Source organism: Pogona vitticeps, chromosome 2, assembly GCF_051106095.1.
Source record: "Pogona vitticeps strain Pit_001003342236 chromosome 2, PviZW2.1, whole genome shotgun sequence".
Lineage (NCBI taxonomy): Eukaryota > Metazoa > Chordata > Lepidosauria > Squamata > Agamidae > Pogona > Pogona vitticeps.
In genome coordinates this window covers 185,789,626-185,808,798 of record NC_135784.1, presented here as the reverse complement: position 1 = coordinate 185,808,798, position 19,173 = coordinate 185,789,626, and the positions used below count along the sequence as shown (strand labels likewise).

The 19,173-nt window shown below is 45.1% G+C and overlaps 1 protein-coding gene across 3 annotated transcripts in view; it reads right to left on the bottom strand.

The window, feature by feature from the left end:
* Nucleotides 1–3,035: 3,035 nt before the first annotated feature.
* Nucleotides 3,036–19,173, bottom strand: part of KANK2 (KN motif and ankyrin repeat domains 2) — an 88,426-nt gene continuing 72,288 nt past the window's right edge. For 2 of the 3 annotated variants that reach the window (XM_072991610.2, XM_072991611.2), the window contains exons 6-14: nucleotides 17,588–17,719; nucleotides 17,404–17,500; nucleotides 16,686–16,916; nucleotides 15,730–15,817; nucleotides 15,129–15,348; nucleotides 14,226–14,368; nucleotides 12,780–12,980; nucleotides 7,776–7,874; nucleotides 3,036–5,119 (exon numbers count right to left, since the gene is read on the bottom strand). In XM_072991610.2, coding sequence (XP_072847711.2) covers nucleotides 5,060–5,119; nucleotides 7,776–7,874; nucleotides 12,780–12,980; nucleotides 14,226–14,368; nucleotides 15,129–15,348; nucleotides 15,730–15,817; nucleotides 16,686–16,916; nucleotides 17,404–17,500; nucleotides 17,588–17,719 — 1,271 coding nt within the window. In that variant the 3' untranslated portion in view covers nucleotides 3,036–5,059. The remainder of the gene's footprint in view (nucleotides 5,120–7,775; nucleotides 7,875–12,779; nucleotides 12,981–14,225; nucleotides 14,369–15,128; nucleotides 15,349–15,729; nucleotides 15,818–16,685; nucleotides 16,917–17,403; nucleotides 17,501–17,587; nucleotides 17,720–19,173) is intronic. The other variant, XM_072991613.2, reaches the window with a different exon arrangement.

Genomic DNA, 19,173 nt, shown 5'->3' with positions numbered 1-19,173 from the left:
GCGATCGCTATAGTGATTCGCAAAACAGTGATTCCTATGGGGGAATTTCACTGGCCAATGTTTGGTCCCTGCTTCGCAAACTGATTTTCGTTAGACAACGATCTTGACAGCTCCCTCCACGCTCGCAAAACAGGTGTTTGCTGGACCTAAGCTTTGCAAGACAGCGATTTAAACAGCTGATCGGCAGTTTGCAAAGCGGCTTTCCTATGGCCGATCTTCGCTAGACAACGACGATTCTTCCCCATTGGAATACATTAAACAGGTTTCAATGCATTCCAATGGGGAAATGCTTTTCGCTAGACAATGATTTCGCTAAACAACGATTTCAGTGGAACGGATTATCATAGTCTAGCGAGGCACCACTGTACTAGTCACAATAAACCCAAGCCGTAGCATAAGACCTGAAAAAGTCTCCCATGTGCCGTATGTCCTGTATATACATTACCTGTTGGAGCGTCCTTCCCCAGTGCCATCTTCCCAATCCATCAGATCTTCTCAGGCCAAGGTCCTCTATGTAGCCACCCCAAGAGTGGCCCCAAAGTCATCAACTAGAAGCGGGGCCTTCTTGGCGATGGCACCTACATTATGGAATCAACTCCCAGAGAAGCTATGCCTGGTCTCCTCCCTGTACACATTTAAGAGGCAATTAAAAACACTACTATTCAGGGAGGCCTTTCATGATGACCCGGGTTGAACGTCTCACCTCCAGTCTTGGCTCACTCTGAAAATTGGTTGCCCCACCATTTAAGTTTTTAAACTAAGTTTTTATTATTTATGTTATATATAACAGTGGTGCCTCGCACAACGATTGCTTCATACAACGATGAATTCACACAGCGATGGGTTTCTTTGAGGAATTTCCCCCATCGTTTAATGATGTTCTCTATGGGGGAATTTCACTTAACGATGTCCCTTTTTCGCTCCTGTAAAAGTGTCTTAAACTGTTTGAAGCCTGTTTTAAATGCTTGCAATCGTTAGCCCACCTCCTGAAACCTAAGCAAACTTAATTTAGTGTTGTTCTGAGTCTTCGTTAATTTTTGGTGATTTTTTTTCTGTCTCATTGAAAAGCATTGGACGGAGGGTCCAATGCTTTTCAATGAGAGAGAAAAAAAACACCAAAAATTAACGACGACTCAGAACAACACCAAATTAAGTTTGCATAGGTTTCAGGAGGTGAGCTAATGATTGCAAGCATTAATCTGTTCCAATTGGAACGGATTAACCGGTTTTCAATGCATTCCTATGGGAACTGGTGTTTCACTTAACGATGTTTTCACATAACGATTTTTTATGGAACCAATTAACATCGTTAAGCGAGGCACCACTTACTTCTGTGTAGTTTGTTTTACAGTAACTGTCTTTAAACTGCCTAGAATAGTGTTCAGGCACTAATGCGGAGGTACATAAATCAAAGGAAGGAAGGAAGGAAGGAAGGAAGGAAGGAAGGAAGGAAGGAAGGAGCGAGCGAGCGAACGAGCGAACGAACGAACGAACGAGCGAGCGAACGAACGAACGAACGAACGAGCGAGCGAACGAACGAACGAACGAACGAACGAACGAACGAACGAACGAACGAACGAACGAACGAACGAACGAACGAGCGGCCAGCTGGCCAGCCACTCAGCCAGCCAAACAGCTAGCTAGCTGCCCAGGATGTAAACTTGGTAGGAATGGTGATGGTGGCATTTTGTATCTGGAGTTTGTTGAAAAATGAGACTGCTCCATCCTTTGGCTCTAAGTTGCCATAATACTTGGCTAACTGGCTTTTACCAGAGGAGGAGGTGGGGCAGGGAAGACTGGGGTATGGCCTCTGAGTGGATGCCTGTGGGAGGAGGTGGGGTGGGGAAGCTTAAGGTGGGTCTGATTCACCAAGCAACCCCGATGTGCTGAACCACAGTTCGTGCCCATCTCTACAGAACAAGACTGAGACTAAGAAGGGCAACAATACAGGAATTAGAACAGATCCTCAAGTGCAAGGATGTGTCTCCAGAGACCAAGACCAAGATCACTTTGGTGATCTCTTGTATTTCTTATCACCATATACGGGTGTGAAAGCTGGACAGTTAAGAAAGCTGACAGGAAAAAAATTGATTTGTTGTTTGAAACGTGGTGCTGGAGGAGAAGCTTTCCAGATACCCCAGAGTGCCAGAAAGACAAACAAGTGGGTCCTAGATCAAATCAAGCCTGAACACTCTCTCAAGGCAAAAATGTTGAAGCTGAGGCTGTCCTACTTTGGGAAGGATTCTCTGGAAAAGACAAAAAAGCTGGGAAAGGTGGAAGACAGCAGGAAAAGAGGAAGACCAGATACGAGATCGACTGACTCACTGAAGGAATGAGTTTACAAGAGCTGAGCAGGGTAGTTGAGGACAGGAAATTTTGGACATCGCTCATATAGGGTAAATATAAGTCAGAGGCAACTTGATGGCACGTAACAGTAACAACATCCACCCCATTAAAATATAAAAAGTACCCCTGATCGATTTGGTTATATTTCCCCCTATCAGGGCATGACAGCCATTACACAGCTCGAAAAAGTGCTGTTTTAATTTTCACCCATTTTAACTTTTGGTATCTACATGGATAAAAACGCATATAGGGGCTCCTTACAGGGTTTATGTGGACTATTCCCTTATTCTGGAGGACAGGGATACAAGAAGCCCACATGTACCACTTGTCTATTACTCAAACTCCAAATAATTATTACAGTCTGCATAGTGTCTGCATCCAGTCAGAAGGAAATGAGGGATGGGGATATGGGGGGGGGGCGAGGAGCTGGAGACTAAATCTCCTGATTCCCATAACAAGTCATGAAGGCAAATGTGTTGAGAGGGGGTGTGTATCTCATAGAAACAGTGTTGTGAGCTCTGCTCTGTGTTTCCCCCCCTGCCAAAGCCATTTGGTGGCCTGTGAAAAACCAGAATGTCTTTCTGTGTGAGAAGGGATGTTCATATTAGTACAGACTCTCCCCCCCCCCGCTCCAAGTAACTTTTAATGCAAGACCTTTTTAACTTTAGCACCCACAGAAACAGAAGCAATTGTATCGGATAACTTCATTTTATTTTGGTTACGATTATAAATGGCATTAACTTCATTTAAATGTGTAGAAATATCATATGGCAATTGTATAAAGAGATTACACATATATGAGGCAATATCCCAAATATAAGATTCAGATGCTGTTCTAAAGACTTAGGAGGAAAAAAAGGCCCCCGTTGCCCATTTAAAATGCTTGCTTTGGAGGGCGCAACAGGGAAGAAGAAAAAGGTGTACCACTGGTTTGTTCAGCGGGAAACAAGAGCCACGTGGCTCCAAAAAAACAGTTTTTTAAAGCCCAACTGGTTTCTAATGGCTTTGACACAAGGCAGAGTACAAAAATGTGCAAAGACCCCAGCCATCAATGAAGGCAGCAGCCCCTTCCTTGTCCTGCTGCTTTTCGTCTTCCTCCTCTTCTTCATCATTTCCGACACTGGCTCCTTTAGGATCCCTAAAGCATGTGCGCTAAAATAATTTATATATAGTCCTTTTCTTGGTGTATATTAATATATATCTATATTTATATTTATATAAAAATACAATGTACCTTTTTGTTGTTTCAAATGATTGGTGGCTGAAACACCAATAACGTTATGGTTCCTCTTCCTTAGTATTCCTATTTAATTCCCTGGTTGGGGGCTCTCTGATGGTTAGGAGAAAGAGAAGAATGTTTTTGGCGTATAAAAACATAGAGAATTTAATGGCGAAAACCTTTCAACTTGTACTTTAAAGGGGATGTTAATGTTCTTTGAGGCGTATGAATGAATGAATGGATTTGGTGCTTTTTTTTTTTTTAAAGCAAGTGGTATACTTGGTTTTTTTACTATGGTTTTTCCTGTGTGTTTTCCCGAGATCTTAAGCATCCCAGATTTGCAGTTTTATAAAGAGACTGAAAGAAGGAAAGCGACATTCCAGGCAAAATGTCCAATAAACTGGGATAATCTCTCCTTCACAAACTACATAAATGAATAAAAATGAACAAGAGTTGTGGTCTTGAACTACTCTCTCTTCCCTTGTGCAAAAGAATTTTTTTCCAGGATCTCAGCAAACATTGTTAATTCTTTGGGCAGAAAAGAGAACGTGCATATCGAGAAATCAATTTTGCCAAATATGTAAAATCTACTCCCTTGAAACATGCCAGCAATGATTCATTTTAGTTCTACTGCAACATCACATTGTTTTTTTTCTTTTTCTTTTAAATTACTAAAACAATCCTGGAAATCTTTCTAACTCTCTCCTCAAATGAAGAAACAATCACACAGGACAGGGGCCCCCCAGGTGGTTTCAAAAAATCATTTCAAGTAAATGTATGCTTAAGCAGAGACTTCTTGCCCTACAAGGAACGGAATGTCTAGTTTCTTTGGAGTTGCATTAGAGAGAGACAACGCCTTCTTTGACCTCTTAGCAATAAATCACACCCTTGTTCTGGTGGGAGGAGAACTTAAAATGTAAAAGCAAAAAGCATGGGGGTGGGAAAAAGAGATTTGTCCCAGGATCACTGTGATATCTGAGTCAGAAGTGTACGCCTACAGTCCACTTTTGCTTCTCACAACCAATGGAATAGGACCTTCCTATGCCCAGAATTACCCAATCTGCCCCCCCCTCCCCTTAGTGGTCTTTGGGACAGACTGGAGGAGGAAAATGTCTCTGTGAAGCAAAAACACAGTGCCAACGGTTGCTAAGAAGCTGTATCCAGAGACCGTTCGCCGATCTTCTCTTTGGCTCACTGATGGGGACCCAGCTGATCAAGTTCAGTTGGGTATACTGCCACTGGTCCAGAACAACCGGCCAGGAACCCTATCCAGGGCAACTTCTTCTATTCCAAGATCATTTGCATCCCACGTGTAGCACGTTTAGGTGGGAAGGATTCCAGCTGATGAAGGAGAACAGGCAGCGTTTCTGAGGAAATGTCCACACTGGCAGGAAAAGCTTTTCTTCTTCTGCCCTTGACAAGACTTCATGCGCTTCTTCGAAATGGGAAAACGTCTAGGACTAGTAAAAAAAACTGACACTCCTGTCCTTGGGACTACTGAGTATCACTGGATGCCACAGCTCCATTCTCAGGCTTCGGTTGCTTTGGGGTCCCCTGGAAAAAGAAGCATTTCAGGGTCAATTAATTACAGTGCTCTGTCTTCCTCCTGCATCTTGGTGCATCTTTTCCCTTGTCTGACAGTGGCCACCTCAGACTAAAAGCTTGTGTGGGTCCCCGTGCATATTCTCTTCCCATTTACAGCCCCATGGGTGTAACAGCTGCGGGTGGATTATCAGAGCTTTGGAGGCCCTGTTTCCCCAAAGGGGCAAAATGCTGCACACCTCCATACCTTGTATTTGACTCCGAGCCAGTTTTTGAGCTCTTGAGGCATGAGGTGGGGGTGGGGGGCAACAGCACAAGCATATGTGGTTTGCTCATGCCAGTTTAAAAACCAGCCATCCAATATCAGCTTGAGGTGACACCGCAAAAAAACATCTCCTGTACTACTGCTGCAAAGTTCCGACAGTGATGTAAACAAGGATTGGCTGCAAGTTTAGGTCCCAAGGACACATGAGCAAGGATTTCTATATTATCTTGGCAGATCCTGAAATTATGCAACCTTAACCAGCCCCCCAATTACTTGCTGAAGGAATCGACAGCCTCGTCCCAAAGGAAGAAGGATGTTGTCATCCTCATCAGTCTCCTGCAGAGGAGGGCTGGTGGACTTGTAAGCACTTGTCCCAACGGTGTCATGTGGATCTCCAACAGTGTGGGAGACACGAGGGCACGCAGTGGCCCCCTGCTGAGAAGTTCTCATGCAGCAGAGAACCTTTCGCTGACATCTGCCTGTGAAGCAATGACTTGCTTCTCAGCAGCAGCTTGCACAGGCATGTGGAACAGAAGGACCCTTTGAGTCAGGGATACCGACAATTAATGAAAGCTCCAGCAGGACCCACAGGAGCACCTTCTCCCTGTCCCTCTCACCACACAGCTCTCAGCCCCACCAGCGTATCTTTTTATCCTCTCCTTGGTGTTATTATGCTTTAAGAAATAAAAGCTTGAGGTTGGACTTTGGTGAGAAATTTGCAGATGCATTCTGTTGGACACCAGCCTCTAGTTCAAATCACCTGTCATTTCTTGTGATTTCAGCAAAGATTTGATAAAGTTCCACATGATAGTTTTGATTAGCAAGCTGGTTAAATACAGTTTAGATTACAATATTGCTAGATGAATTAGGAGTGAGGCAGAAAAGGATATAGTCTCAAAACTTGTTTGCCAATAGTTCCTCATCGAAGTTTTATTTTGTTTTAATGAGGTGCAAGAGAGCAATTCTCTTCACCAATCTGATTATTAATTTTAGAGAGGTGTGCGGAGAGAAACTGGATCAGATTTGCAGATGACATAAAACTGAGAAACATCACCATAATCTCAGAAGAAAATATTAAAATACAAAATGATCTGGAGAGTTTTAGTCAACTTTTAATCACATTAAACAGAAGTAAGTGCAGTCCTGAACTGAGGGAAAACTCAAGCACCCAAAAAAAGAGGCTGGAAGTGACATAGCTTGGGAATTGTACTTGTAAAAAGGATTTTAGGATTGCAGTCGATCACCAACAGAACATAAGTCACAATGTGACAGAATCATAAAATCATAGCCTAAGGGAGTTGGAAGGGACCTATAAGGCCATTGAGTCCTACCCCTCCTGCTCAAGGAAGGAATCCAAATCAAAGCAGATCCAACAGATGGTTGTCTAGTTTTCTCTTGAATGCCTCCAATGTTGGAGCACTCACCAGTTTCCGAGGCAATTGGCTCCATTGTGCTACTGCTTTAACAGTTAGGAAGTCTTTTCTGATATTCATCCTAAATCTGGTTTCCTGTAGCTTCTGCTACATTGTCCTGCACTCTGGGATGATTGAGAAGAGATCCTGCCCCTCCTCCGTTTGACTACTTTTCAAGTATTTGAGAAGTGCTCTCATATCTCCCCTCAGTCTTCTTTTCTCAAGGCAAAACATGCCTGGTTCTTTTAGTCTTTCTTCAAAGGGCTTAGTTTCCAGTCCCCTGATCATCCTTGTTGCCTTCCTCTGAACTTGTTCCAACTTGTTGGCATCCTTCTTAGAGTCTGGTGTCCAGAAGTGGACACAGTACTCAAGGTGAGGCCTAACCAGTGCTGAATAGAGAGGGACTAGTACCTCACGGGATTTGGAAACTATACTTCTATTAACATATCCTAAAATATCATTTGCCTTTTTTTTTTTTGCAGCCACATCACAACTGTTGGCTCATATTCAGCTTGTGATCTATGACAATTCCAAGATCTTTCTCACTAGCGGTATAACTGAGCCAAGTATTCTCCATCTTGTAAGTGTGCATTTGGGTTTTTCCCCTAGATGTAGAACTTTGCACTTATCCCTATTAAATTTCATTCTCTTGTCTTCAGCCAAGCATCCAGTGATGTGGCTGTAAAAAAAAAAGTGCATGGAATTTTTAGACTGCATTAATAGAACCACGGTTTCCCATGTCCTGGGAAGTAATGGTTCCACTTTATGTTGCACTAGTCACACCTTATTTGGAGTCCTATGATCAGTTTTTGAACAACATATTTGAATAAGGCTTTAGATAGTTTGGAAAGTGTCCAGAATACGGCAACAATTATATGGTAACAATTATTCTACAATTCTAAGAACATTAGAGGTTCAGCTGCATGTCCTACATAAAAGAAGCCCCCCCAACTTTACAATTCTGCCATTCTTTGACTGTGTGTCAACTCACCGGAGATGTGGGTTTGGCAAAGTTCAGGTGAGCATACAGCATGATGGCAATATCATTTTGACCTGCTTCTAGTGCAATGGAGAGAGCTGTGCTGCCATCCTGCAGGAGAAGACAAGTAGACAAGATCACCAACCATAGTGATGGAAGCTCTTGCTGGAACAATCACTGGTTCTGTCAAACAGCTGGAAAGGGGCTAATTTTACCCTTTCACAGCCTTCCTCACCAGCATCATAGGAGACAAGCACCCGTAACTAGACCAAAGGGATCTAATTAACACCTGTTTGTCATGATTAGCTAAATAGGATATTCACGGACTTCTGAATGCTGATGACAAACAGGGAAGGTGCTCGTTTCCTTGTCCTGCTTTTACATGCCTTCTTTAAGCAAAAGGTCTCTAGAGACACCTGGCTGGCCAGTACTGGGCACAGAAGGCCCCTTGGGTCCTTCATCTGTTGCAGTTGGGCAACTATAATTCATTTACAGTCTATGATTCTAGGATTACATTCACTTTTATACTAGAATCTAGCACAAAGCTACATTCTCCTTCACTCTCTGGGCATAACTAAGCCTCAAGTATAGACCATTTCAGGATTTTAATGCTCAATTCCTTCCTTCCTTCTGGTATCAAGGCTAACATCTGCTAAATGAGGTTGAATGCAGTTACCCAATGGTGTGGAAGAGGCAATATTGCTTCAGATAGTCCAGTGCTGGAACCTGGCACAAACAATACATGTTAATTTTGCTGGGATACCATTGCTGCCTTGTCATGGTGAAAGGGCTTGACTAAGTCAGAGAAGCTATGGGCTATGCCGTGCAGGGACACCCAAGATGGATAGGTCATAGTGGAGAGTTCTGACTAAATGCGATCCACCTGGAGCAGGAACTGGCAAGCCACTCCAGTATTTTTGCCAAGAAAACTCCATGGACAGAAACAAAAGGCTAAAAGATATGATGCTGGAAGATGAGTCCCTCAGGTTGGAAGGCATCCAACATGTTACTGAGGAAGAGTGGAAGACAAGTACAATTAGCTCCAGAGCTAATGAAGTGGTTGGGCCAAAGCCGAAAGGACGCTCAGTCGTGGATGCGCCTGGAAGTGAAAGGAAAGTCAGATGCTGCAAATAAAAATACTGCATAGGAACCTGGAATGTAAGATCTATGAACCTTGGGAAGCTGGATGTGGTCAAACAGGAGATGGCAAGGATAAACATTGACATCCTGGGCATCAGTGAACTAAAATGGACGGGAATGGGCGAATTCAATTCAGACGATTATCGTATCTACTATTGTGGGCAAGAATCCCGTAGAAGGAATGGAGTAGCCCTGATAGTCAACAAAAGAGTGGGAAAAACTGTACTGAGATATAATCTCAAAAATGATAGAATGATTTCAATACGAATCCAAGGCAGATCTTTCAACATCACAATAATCCAAGTTTATGCACCAACCACCAATGCTGAATGGGCTGATACTGACCAATTCTATGAAGACTTACAACACCTTCTAGAACTGACACCAAAGAAAGATGTTCTTCTCATTCTAGGGGACTGGAATGCTAAAGTAGGGAGTCAAGAGATAAAAGGAACAACAGGTAAGTTTGGCCTTGGAATTCAAAATGAAGCAGGGCAAAGGCTAATAGAGTTTTGTCAAGAGAACAAGCTGGTCATCACAAACACTCTTTTCTAACAACACAAGAGGTGACTCCATACATGGACGTCACCAGACGGGCAACACCAAAATCAGATTGATTATGTTCTCTGCAGCCAAAGATGGAGAAGCTCTATACAGTCAGCAAAAACAAGACCTGGAGCTGATTGTGGCTCTGATCATCAGCTTCTTATAGCAAAATTCAAGCTTAAAGTGAAGAAAGTAGGAAAAATCACTGGGCTAGTCAGGTATAATCTAAACCAAATCCTTTAGGAATACACAGTGGAAGTAAAGAGCAGATTTAAGGAACTAGATTTGGTGGACAGAGTGCCTGAAAAACTATGGATGGAGGCTCGTAACATTGTACAGAGACAGCAATGAAAACCATCCCAAAGAAAAGGAAATGCAAGAAAACAAAGTCGCTGTCCAGCGAGGCCTTACAAATAGGAGAGAAGAGAAGGGAAACGAAATGCAAGGGAGATAGGGAAAGTTACAGAAAATTGAACACAGACTTCCAAAGTAAGGAGAGACAAGAGGGCGTTCTTAAATGAACAGTGCAAAGATATAGAGGAAAATAATAGAAAAGGAAACCCAGAGACCTGTTCAAGAAAATTGGAGATATTAAAGGAACATTTTGTGCAAAAATGGACATGCTAGAGGACAAAATGGGAGGGACCTAACAGAAGCAGAAGACATCAAGAAGAGGCGGCAAGAATACACAGAGGAATTATACCACAAAGATCTGGATGTCCCGGACAACCCAGATACTGTGGTTGCTGCCCTTGAGCCAGACATTCTGGAGAGTAAAGTCAAATGGGCCTTAGAAAGCATGGCTAACAACAAGGCCAGTGGAGGTGATGGCATTCCAGCCGAACTATTTAAAATATTAAAAGATGATGCTGTTAAGGTGCTACATTCAATATGCCAGCAGGTTTGGAAAACTCAGCAGTGGCCAGAGGATTGGAAAAGATCAGTCTACATCCCAATCCCAAACAAGGGCAGTGCCAAAGAATGCTCCAACTACCGTACAATTGCACTCATTTCACAAGTTAGCAAGGTTATGCTCAAAATCCTCCAAGGTAGGCTTCAGCAGTATGTGGACCGAGAACTCCCAGAAGTACAAGCTGGATTTCAAAGGGGCAGAGGAACTAGAGACCAAATTGCTAACATGCTCTGGATTATGGAGAAAGCCAGAGAGTTCGAGAAAAACATTTACTTCTGCTTCATTGACTACGCAAAAGCCTTTTATTGTGTGGACCACAGCAAACTATGGCAAGTCCTTAAAGAAATGGGAGTGCCTGACCACCTTATCTATCTCCTGAGAAATCTGTCTGTGGGACAGGAAGCAACAGTTAGAAATGGATATGGAACAACTGATTGGTTCAAAATTGGGAAAGGAGTACGACAAGGCTGTATATTGTCTCCCTGCTCATTTATATGCCGAATAGATCATGTGAAAGGCTGGACTGGAGGAATCCCAAGTCGGAATTGAGATTGCCCGAAGGAATATTAACAACCTCAGATATGGATACCACTTTGATGGCAGAAAGTGAGGAGGAATTAAAGAACCTCTTAATGAGGCTGAAAGAGGAGAGCGCAAAAATGGTCTAAAGCTCAACATGATAAAAACTAAGATCATGGCCACTGGTCCCATCACCTCCTGGCAAATAGAAGGGGAAGATATATGGAGGCAGTGACAGATTTTACTTTCTTGGGCTCCATGATCACTGCAGATGAAGACAGCAGCCACGAAATTAAAAGACACCTGCTTCTTGAGAGGAAAGTGATGACAAACCTAGACAGCATCTTAAAAAGTAGAGACATCACCTTGCTGACAAAAGTCCGCATAGTCAAAGCTATAGTTTTTCAAAACTATGGGCTTTTTTGAGGGGAGGGTCCAGGTGGATGAACTATGGATTTACACTAGTGAGAAAATAATTTAAAAATGTATACATACTTATTGGAATACAACTTCAAGGATGAGAGGGTGAAGGAGGCGATGGTAAAACGGGCAAAATTTTTTTGGGTACATTATTGATATTGATGAATGGACAAAGATGTGGAAAGGGAATCATAAAATGATTAAGCCAGTGAATCTTAGAGAAAATGTCCTTAAAATGTTTCATAGATGGCACTTTACCCCTGTAAGGTTGGCAAAAATGTCAGAAGGTAACAGTAATGTTTGTTGGAAGTGTAAAAAAATCCAGGGACTTATTATCATATGTGGTGGTCGTGTGAAAAAGCAAAAAAAAATTAAAAAAAATAAAAAATGGATACAGGTTTTGGAAATGGTAAAAGAGATTGTCCAACAAAAATTAAATTTTTAACCTGAAATGTTATTACTGAATATAATGCCAGAAATTAATGACAAGAAAATAAAATATAGTCTACTGTATATATTCACAGCAGCTAGGTTACTCTGGGCCCAAAAATGGAAGAATGGATGAGTTATTAAAAAAGCTATTGGACATTGCAGAACTAGACATGATTTCAGAGGCACTGGGGGATCAACCAAGCCACTTTGTAAAGCAAAGCTGGAAGCTGATATATAACCATGCCCAGAAAAGGACAGGAACTTAGGGGGGAAATTAGTTTATAGCAAACTAGTGCTCACCGGAATCCACTTGTGGATATGTCGATGACCAGACAACGGTGAAATCTCCGATCCATAGGGGAAGGACGATACAGTGGTGCCTCGCTTAACGAGCGCCTCGCTGAGTGATGAAATCGCTTAATGAGGCGCTCTGGGCCATCGCTGGAGCATTCGCTCAGCGATGGCCCCTATGGCGATTTTTCGCTTTGCGATATTCGCTAAGCGAATCGCTTAGCGAATATCGCATAACGAAGCGGGGGAGAACAGCTGATCAGCGGTTCCAAAATGGCCGCCGGAAAGTCCGCGCCGCATTTTCGCGCCCTGCCCTCACTTACCGAGGGCGCGAAAATGGCGGCGCTATGGAAGAACCTCGCACAGCGGTGAGTTTTCAAGCCATAGGAACGCTATGAAGCGTTCCTATGAAGTATGAAGGCAAGAGAAGAAGAGGATGACAGAGGATGAGATGGTTGGACAGTGTCACCGAAGCAACCAGCATGAATTTTACCCAACTCCGGGAGGCAGTGGAAGACAGGAGGGCCTGGCGTGCTCTGGTCCATGGGGTCATGAAGAGTCGGATACGACTTAACGACTAAACAACAAAATACTTGTAAAACATATGGGAACCTTGTTTGCATTAATTTTACTTCATTTCAGTCATACAGGGCAAGCAAAAGCCAAGTAGTGAGGCTGTGAGCATGCAGATGGAAAGAAAGCCCCCCACCCACCCCCCTTGCAAAACCCAGCCATTGCTACCAAGCAGGACTCACATTGTCAGAGAGGGCAACGTCACAACCAGGCGTGGCCAACAGCAGGCGGACAATCTCAGCGTGGCCGTGTTCGCAGGCGCACATCAGTGCCGTAGAACCATCATCGTCTTGCAAGTTGACGTCTGCTCCATTAGCCAAGAGAGCACGTACCATATCGAGACGGCCATGGCTGACAGCCAGCATCAGAGCCGTCTGACCAGCCTGCAGGAGTGGAGGCAAAGGAAGCAATGGGGTTACGTGAGAGCTAAATACCCGGGAAGGGCGGGCACAGCCCAAAGATCTGGCTCATAGACATGAGCATTAAGCACCAAAATGTGAAAGGAATGAATCCTGTGTTAAAGCATGATTCTGCCCCCAAAAAATCAGTATTTCATGTTCAACCTGCTTGGAATCTCCCCATCCCACCCACTCTGCTCCAAATGTGGTGTTAGAAAAAGGATATCGAGACTAGAATTGGGTGTGTTTAGCCTGGAGCAGAAAAGATTGGAAGATGACATGAAAGCCATCTTCCTTGCTTCCTTCCTTGCTTCCTTGCTTCCTTGCTTCCTTGCTTCCTTGCTTCCTTGCTTCCTTCCTTCCTTCCTTCCTTCCTTCCTTCCTTCCTTCCTTCCTTCCTTCCTTCCTTTTTTATACTGCCCATCTGAGTGAAGGCCACCCTGGGCGGTTCACAACAAGCACAGCAACAACATACCGTATTTTTCGCACCATAAAACACACTTTTTTCCCACAAAACAGGGGGGTGGAAAGTCTGTGCGTCTTATGGAGCGAAGAAAACAGATTATATTTTCCTGTTTTCTTCTCCTAAAAAATGGGTGCGTCTTATGGAAAGGTGCGTCTTATGGAGCAAAAAATACAGTAATTAAAAGTACCAACTTGACAGAAGAGAAAATAAAACCAGTAAACCACAAATAAGCCATTCAATCAAAACTTTTGAAATACATTTACAGAAATAAACATTTAAAAGGGCGGACTTGATCAAATTAGGCTTCAAACATTTGAAGGTTCAATCATTTCATGCAGAAGATGGGGCAAACATATTTTCTGCAGCTCCAGAGGGCAGGACCCAAAGCATGGGATCCAAATTCTGAGAGTCATTTGGCCAAACATTAGGAAGAATGCCCAAATAGTAAAATAGGGTTGACAGCTGAAAATATGCTGAAACTGTACTGGAAGGCCACTGGCCAGTGACGCTTCAGTTGTGGATGTCCTGCTAATGACCTCTGGGGTCCCTTTTAGCTGTGCAAATTCTACAATTCTGTGATTCTAAGAAAAACTGAAAATATTCTGTACAGTGTACATGCGTGTTTGTGTGTCTGTGCACTCACATATCAGCTCAGAGTGGAAGAGCTGATAGTTTTGGCCCTTCTCCCAGGCAATATCAGGAGCCTTTACCTTGCTTCCCACCCCTGACTTGCACCTCCACCTCCTTACTGGTGTTTTCGGTACCTGGCTAGCTTTGGCATTGACATTGCCCATTTTCAACAGCTGCATGATGGTCTCCATATCACTCTCTGAACGAGAGGCCGCCAGTGCCGTCAGCATGATGGCGGTGTAACCGGCCTTGTTCTGTTGGTCCACATGGCACAAACCTAGAACCACAAAAGAATCACTGGAGACGCCCCATGGGATCTAAAAGGCCCAGCAGTGCCAACAGCCACCCACCTACCTACCCTCTTTTTAGAAATCTTCAAGGAGATCTCACAGGTTTCCTGGAGAGCCAACGCTCACTATGAGCTCGTTCTTTATGCTCTTTTATGTCTTCTTTCCATTGCTTCTTGCTCGGAAGGTCCAAGTCCGTCCTTGAACCCACCTCCCCTTTCCTTAGCCTGGCGATAGGCAACTTTGCTCCTCCAGACACTACAGGATGGCACCTCCCGCCACCTGGCACCACCAACTGTGCTGATGAGAGTTGTAGGAGAAAAAGCACCCAGACGAGTTCTGCTTTAGCCCAGCCCCTTTGCCCACACTTCTGAAGACGGAAGATATCAGCTGCGATATAGGAGACCCAGATTCAAATCTCCACTCAGCCACGAGGCTCCACTGGGTAGTCTCCAGGGCATTTCTTTCCTCCCCTCATACACAACAGGGCCGCAATGAGGGCTGAAAGGCCACACCCAGTTCCTTAGAGGCGGGATGGATAGGAATAGAACCAATCACTGAACTTCCTCATTGGTTAATCCCAAATATGAGCTTCCTCTGGTGCACAGCACTTCGGAACCCAAGGTCACAAAGTGTCTCGGAGGCTGTGGGGAAAGTGCTGCTCTGGGTAACCAACCCCCCCTCCCCCCCCAGCCCTACTCAAACGAGACCGCCCAGGATTCAACCTCTCCTTCGTTCCTTTGCGCTCACCTGTTTCGAGAAGCTTTGTGACCACAGGGAAGTTGGAATGCGAGACGGTGTAGTGCAGGGCTGTGTTGCCGTTGGCGTCAGCCATATTGATGATGAACTCCAGCAGTGACGGGGAGATGGCCCGGAAAGCCTCCAAGTGCTGTGAGACCAACTCTGAATCGGCTTCGATGTGGCAGGAGAGTCTCAGCCAATAAGGGAGCACGGTGGTATATGCCACTTTCTACAACAACGTAGGGAAGGAAAGGCAGCATCTGTCAGGTAGGGAACGAGGACAACCTGGCTCAAATAACAGCACTTCTTATTTCTCCAGGGCGTGAGTACGTATGTCTTCAATGTGGGTTAACTAGCATGACTAGGACGAGTGGCTCTATGTATCGCAGAAGGTTCCTGTGCAGATATCAAAGAGCAAGAGATTTCATTCCCACCATTCCCACTCCTCTCCAAACCATCGCTTTAAAGGAACGAACCTCAGCCTATAAAACCAGGGACCTGCAGCATGACAGACACGCCGCATGGGGCTTCGCGAGCAAAAGCTATCTAACCTATTTAAGTTCTTATCCACACCCCCCCCATTGCCCAAGCTCTGGAAATGGAGGGATACCATCTCTTCGTCCATGTGCACACTGGGGCTCTCCAGGTATTTCTGAAGAACTTCACAAGCTGAGAGCAGTTCCTTGCTGAGTCCCATCCTAGTAATGGAAAGGAAAAGAAAAAAAGGCATGATATTAATTTTTGAAGAGAATCTATTGGCTGACAATGGCCATTTTTTGCACAATACAATGCTAATGAGCTTCTGTGAGCCTGTGAGAAGCAGCAGATTCAGGAGTAGCTTCTGGACCTTGTAGGGAGAGGGACAACTTAGTGTTTATATTGTGGGGGGAAGAGGGGGTTCCTTCCATGAGCTGCCTATGCTTAGGCTTGTGGGAAATCTTGATTCCCTCTTCCCTTCTTCTGAGGCCAGAAGGATCACCTAAGGACCTAGGTTCACTTTTTCTGATTTTTGGCTTGTTAACTGCAAACCAGAACTTATGGCTTACAATAAATTCAGCAAATAAAATAAAATGTTTCTGCTTCAAGCCACCATTCCTGATTCGTATCTAATGGAAAGCCAGAAACCGGGAAGACGAGAAGAGAATATTAGTTTATTCATCCTCCCAGACATAATATGGGAAGGGAAATGGAATGTGCAAACCTCAGGCATTGCTTAGTGATCTAAGACTTGTCAAGGTAATGCTAAAGGCATGCCAAGTTGGCACCAAATGCAAAACATGCCACGGAGCTTTTCCAAGCAGAAAGCCGACATCACCGAAAAACATCATACAGCAAAATCCTTCCTTCTGCCCACAGTGCCAGGCTCGAGGCCTGTCCCTTCTATCTCTTCTGACTACCTCAAGATCTTAGAATGTTAAAAAGATTTCTTTAAAAACAGCAATAGGTGACATGCATGGGTAGACACCCGGTTATCATTGATTCAGGGTGTTAAATTTGGCTTCTCCAGGGAAGCAAACGCAGAGCCCCCTTGACCCAGCACCGGAAGAGGCCCACAATCACGGTTACCCAGTCTGGCTTGCTGGTTCGCTCCTGGGACCTTCGGTGGTGGGTCCTTCGCTTCCTTCACTGGGAGGGCCCGGGTGAGACGTGGCAGCCCCTGAAGGCTTTGGGAGCTCTCCTCCAGCCGCCTGGGCTGCCGGCAGCCCCTCGCTAGCCTCGTGGTATTCGCTCTCCGTGCTCTCATTGTCAGAGACGTTCTCCGCTGTGCTGGAGTCCTCTGAGGAGGTGGATTCGTACCTTGGAAGGAGGAGGAGGAGGAGGAGCAAGAGTGGATGAGGAGAGGGAGGAGAAAGAGGAGCTGTGAACGATGCCCGCTCTCAGAGGGAAGGAGAATCTGGCTCCTTTCCCTTCTGTGTGAGTGAAGGACTTCAGAAAAGAGTATTGGGGGCACCTGTTTGGGAAACCTGCAGGTCACACAGGCATTGGAATTTAATTTTTCAGGAGACGATGAGTGATGTTAATGAGGGAAGGGCAGTCCCAATGAGGGATCACAGCCCACCTGCTGTGGAAAAATATCACAACCCCTCATTACTGTGGTGTACCTGGGGGTGGGGCAGGGATACAGCTTTCCTACATTCCAGATTCAAAGCTAAAGCAAAGAACCTGGGAGGTGGGGAGCTGCCTTCTGACTGTTGCTTTCCCGAGGGAGACTCAAGAGCGGACCAGTAGGCCAAAAGAGTCGCCTCCATTCCGCTGTCAACAAAGAAGGGGAGCTGTCGTGTACCCGCCATTGACGCCCACAAACTGGAGGCTTTTCTTGCTGGCCAGAAGCTCCGTAGGCTCCTCCTTCTTCTTCATGATCGACCGTATCCCTGGGGATGCTGTGGGGAAGCAGAGGGAGGCAGCAGCGGTCAGTGGAAAATGGCAGCACAGAGGGATCCCAGGGCCCCCTCTCTCTCGAGACCCACCTTTCTCACCTTGGTCCTTGCCCTCACTTTGTGCCTCTGACTGATGCTCCCGGGACGGGGAGGGAACTGCTGGGTCCACCTGGAGGGAGCCAGGAGCTGAGCATTCAGCTTCCTCTAGTAACACGTCTGGCTCTGAAACAGGAGGAGAAACAACAGCATTAGCTCTGGCCTCAGGCTCGTCACACACCCCTGTGTAGGTGTCTCATGGCTCCCGTGTGAAACCGAGCCAATTGCCCTGGCCTCCGTCTCAACCTTCAAACTTTTCTTCTGCGGAGAACATGGAGCTTTACCCACTTGCCCCACCTCCACCCTGTAGTCTTACGTTGCAACTGTGGAAAGTAAAAGGACCGAATTTTATTCTCACCGTTTTTTATTCGATTCATTTGGTGAGAGGGCAGTTTGCAAGGTTTGGGTGATGCAGATCTCTACCGAACGGAAAAGCCAACAGGCTATTCCAACAACAATGGGTTGGCAAATAAAAGGAAGGGAAAGCAGCCATTTCAAAGACTTTATTCACTGGCTTCTGCAAAGGTGACCCATCCAGGAGTACACCCACTTGTCAGCAGCCACTCTGAGCAACAGGCAGCTGGCGATGAAGGTGAGAAAGCTCCAGAGGTTGGAAAAGTGCTGCTACTTTTGGCCAACAATGTAGCTGTGCATCCTAGAGGATTCTGCATGTTCTAGTCCAGGGGTCAGGGAACTTTTTTACCATTTACCCCCCCCCCCAAATTTTTTTATATATGCCAACATTACCCCCTTGATTTGAAAGGAAGGAAATCATACATTATTTGAATTCAAAATCTTATTGAATCTATTCAAAATTACTTTGAAAGCTTCAACGTGCTTGAAAACTTCAGGTGTTGGAGAAATGATGTTGCTTCATCTTGGATATGAGAGCATCAATATTGGGGCTCTGCTCATTCTCATTACCCCCAGGATTTTCATTTTTACCCCATTTGGGGTAATTTACTCCTGTTCCCTGACCACTGTTCTAGTCCCAAAAACAAACCTCTAAATCTCTGGGAAGTTGCATGCTCAAGGGAATTGGCACCCCCAAATTTCCTGAGAAAATGAACCCCCCCATATCAAGCTCTAATTCTCCCGTCCCCTTAGATCCCACTCTCACAGCAACGATAAATGTCTCTCTGTAGGGACCAGACTGGAAGGTCAGGTGACCTCAGTACTTTCCCTCCTGCTTGGCCCCAGCTAGCCTGTTCTCCACCTGACCCCTGCCTTGCACACGCCACTCAGTGATGATGCAAAGGACCCAAGCCAGATGGAAGCTTAAGTGCCTGTACTATGGAAGTGCCCAAAGAGGGTAAAGTTGTCCTTCCTTCCTTCCTTCCTTCCTTCCTTCCTTCCTTCCTTCCTTCCTTCCTTCCTTCCTTCCTTCCTTCCTTCCTTCCTTCCTTCCTTCCTTCCTTCCTTCCTTCCTTCCTTCCTTCCTTCCTTCCTTCCTTCCTTCCTTCCTTCCTTCCTTCCTTCCTTCCTTCCTTCCTTCCTTCCTAACTCCTGTGATCCATGCACCTGAATTTTGCCTTTTGCGCCACATCCTGTTCCCCAGGGCAGCCTGAAGAGAAATGAGA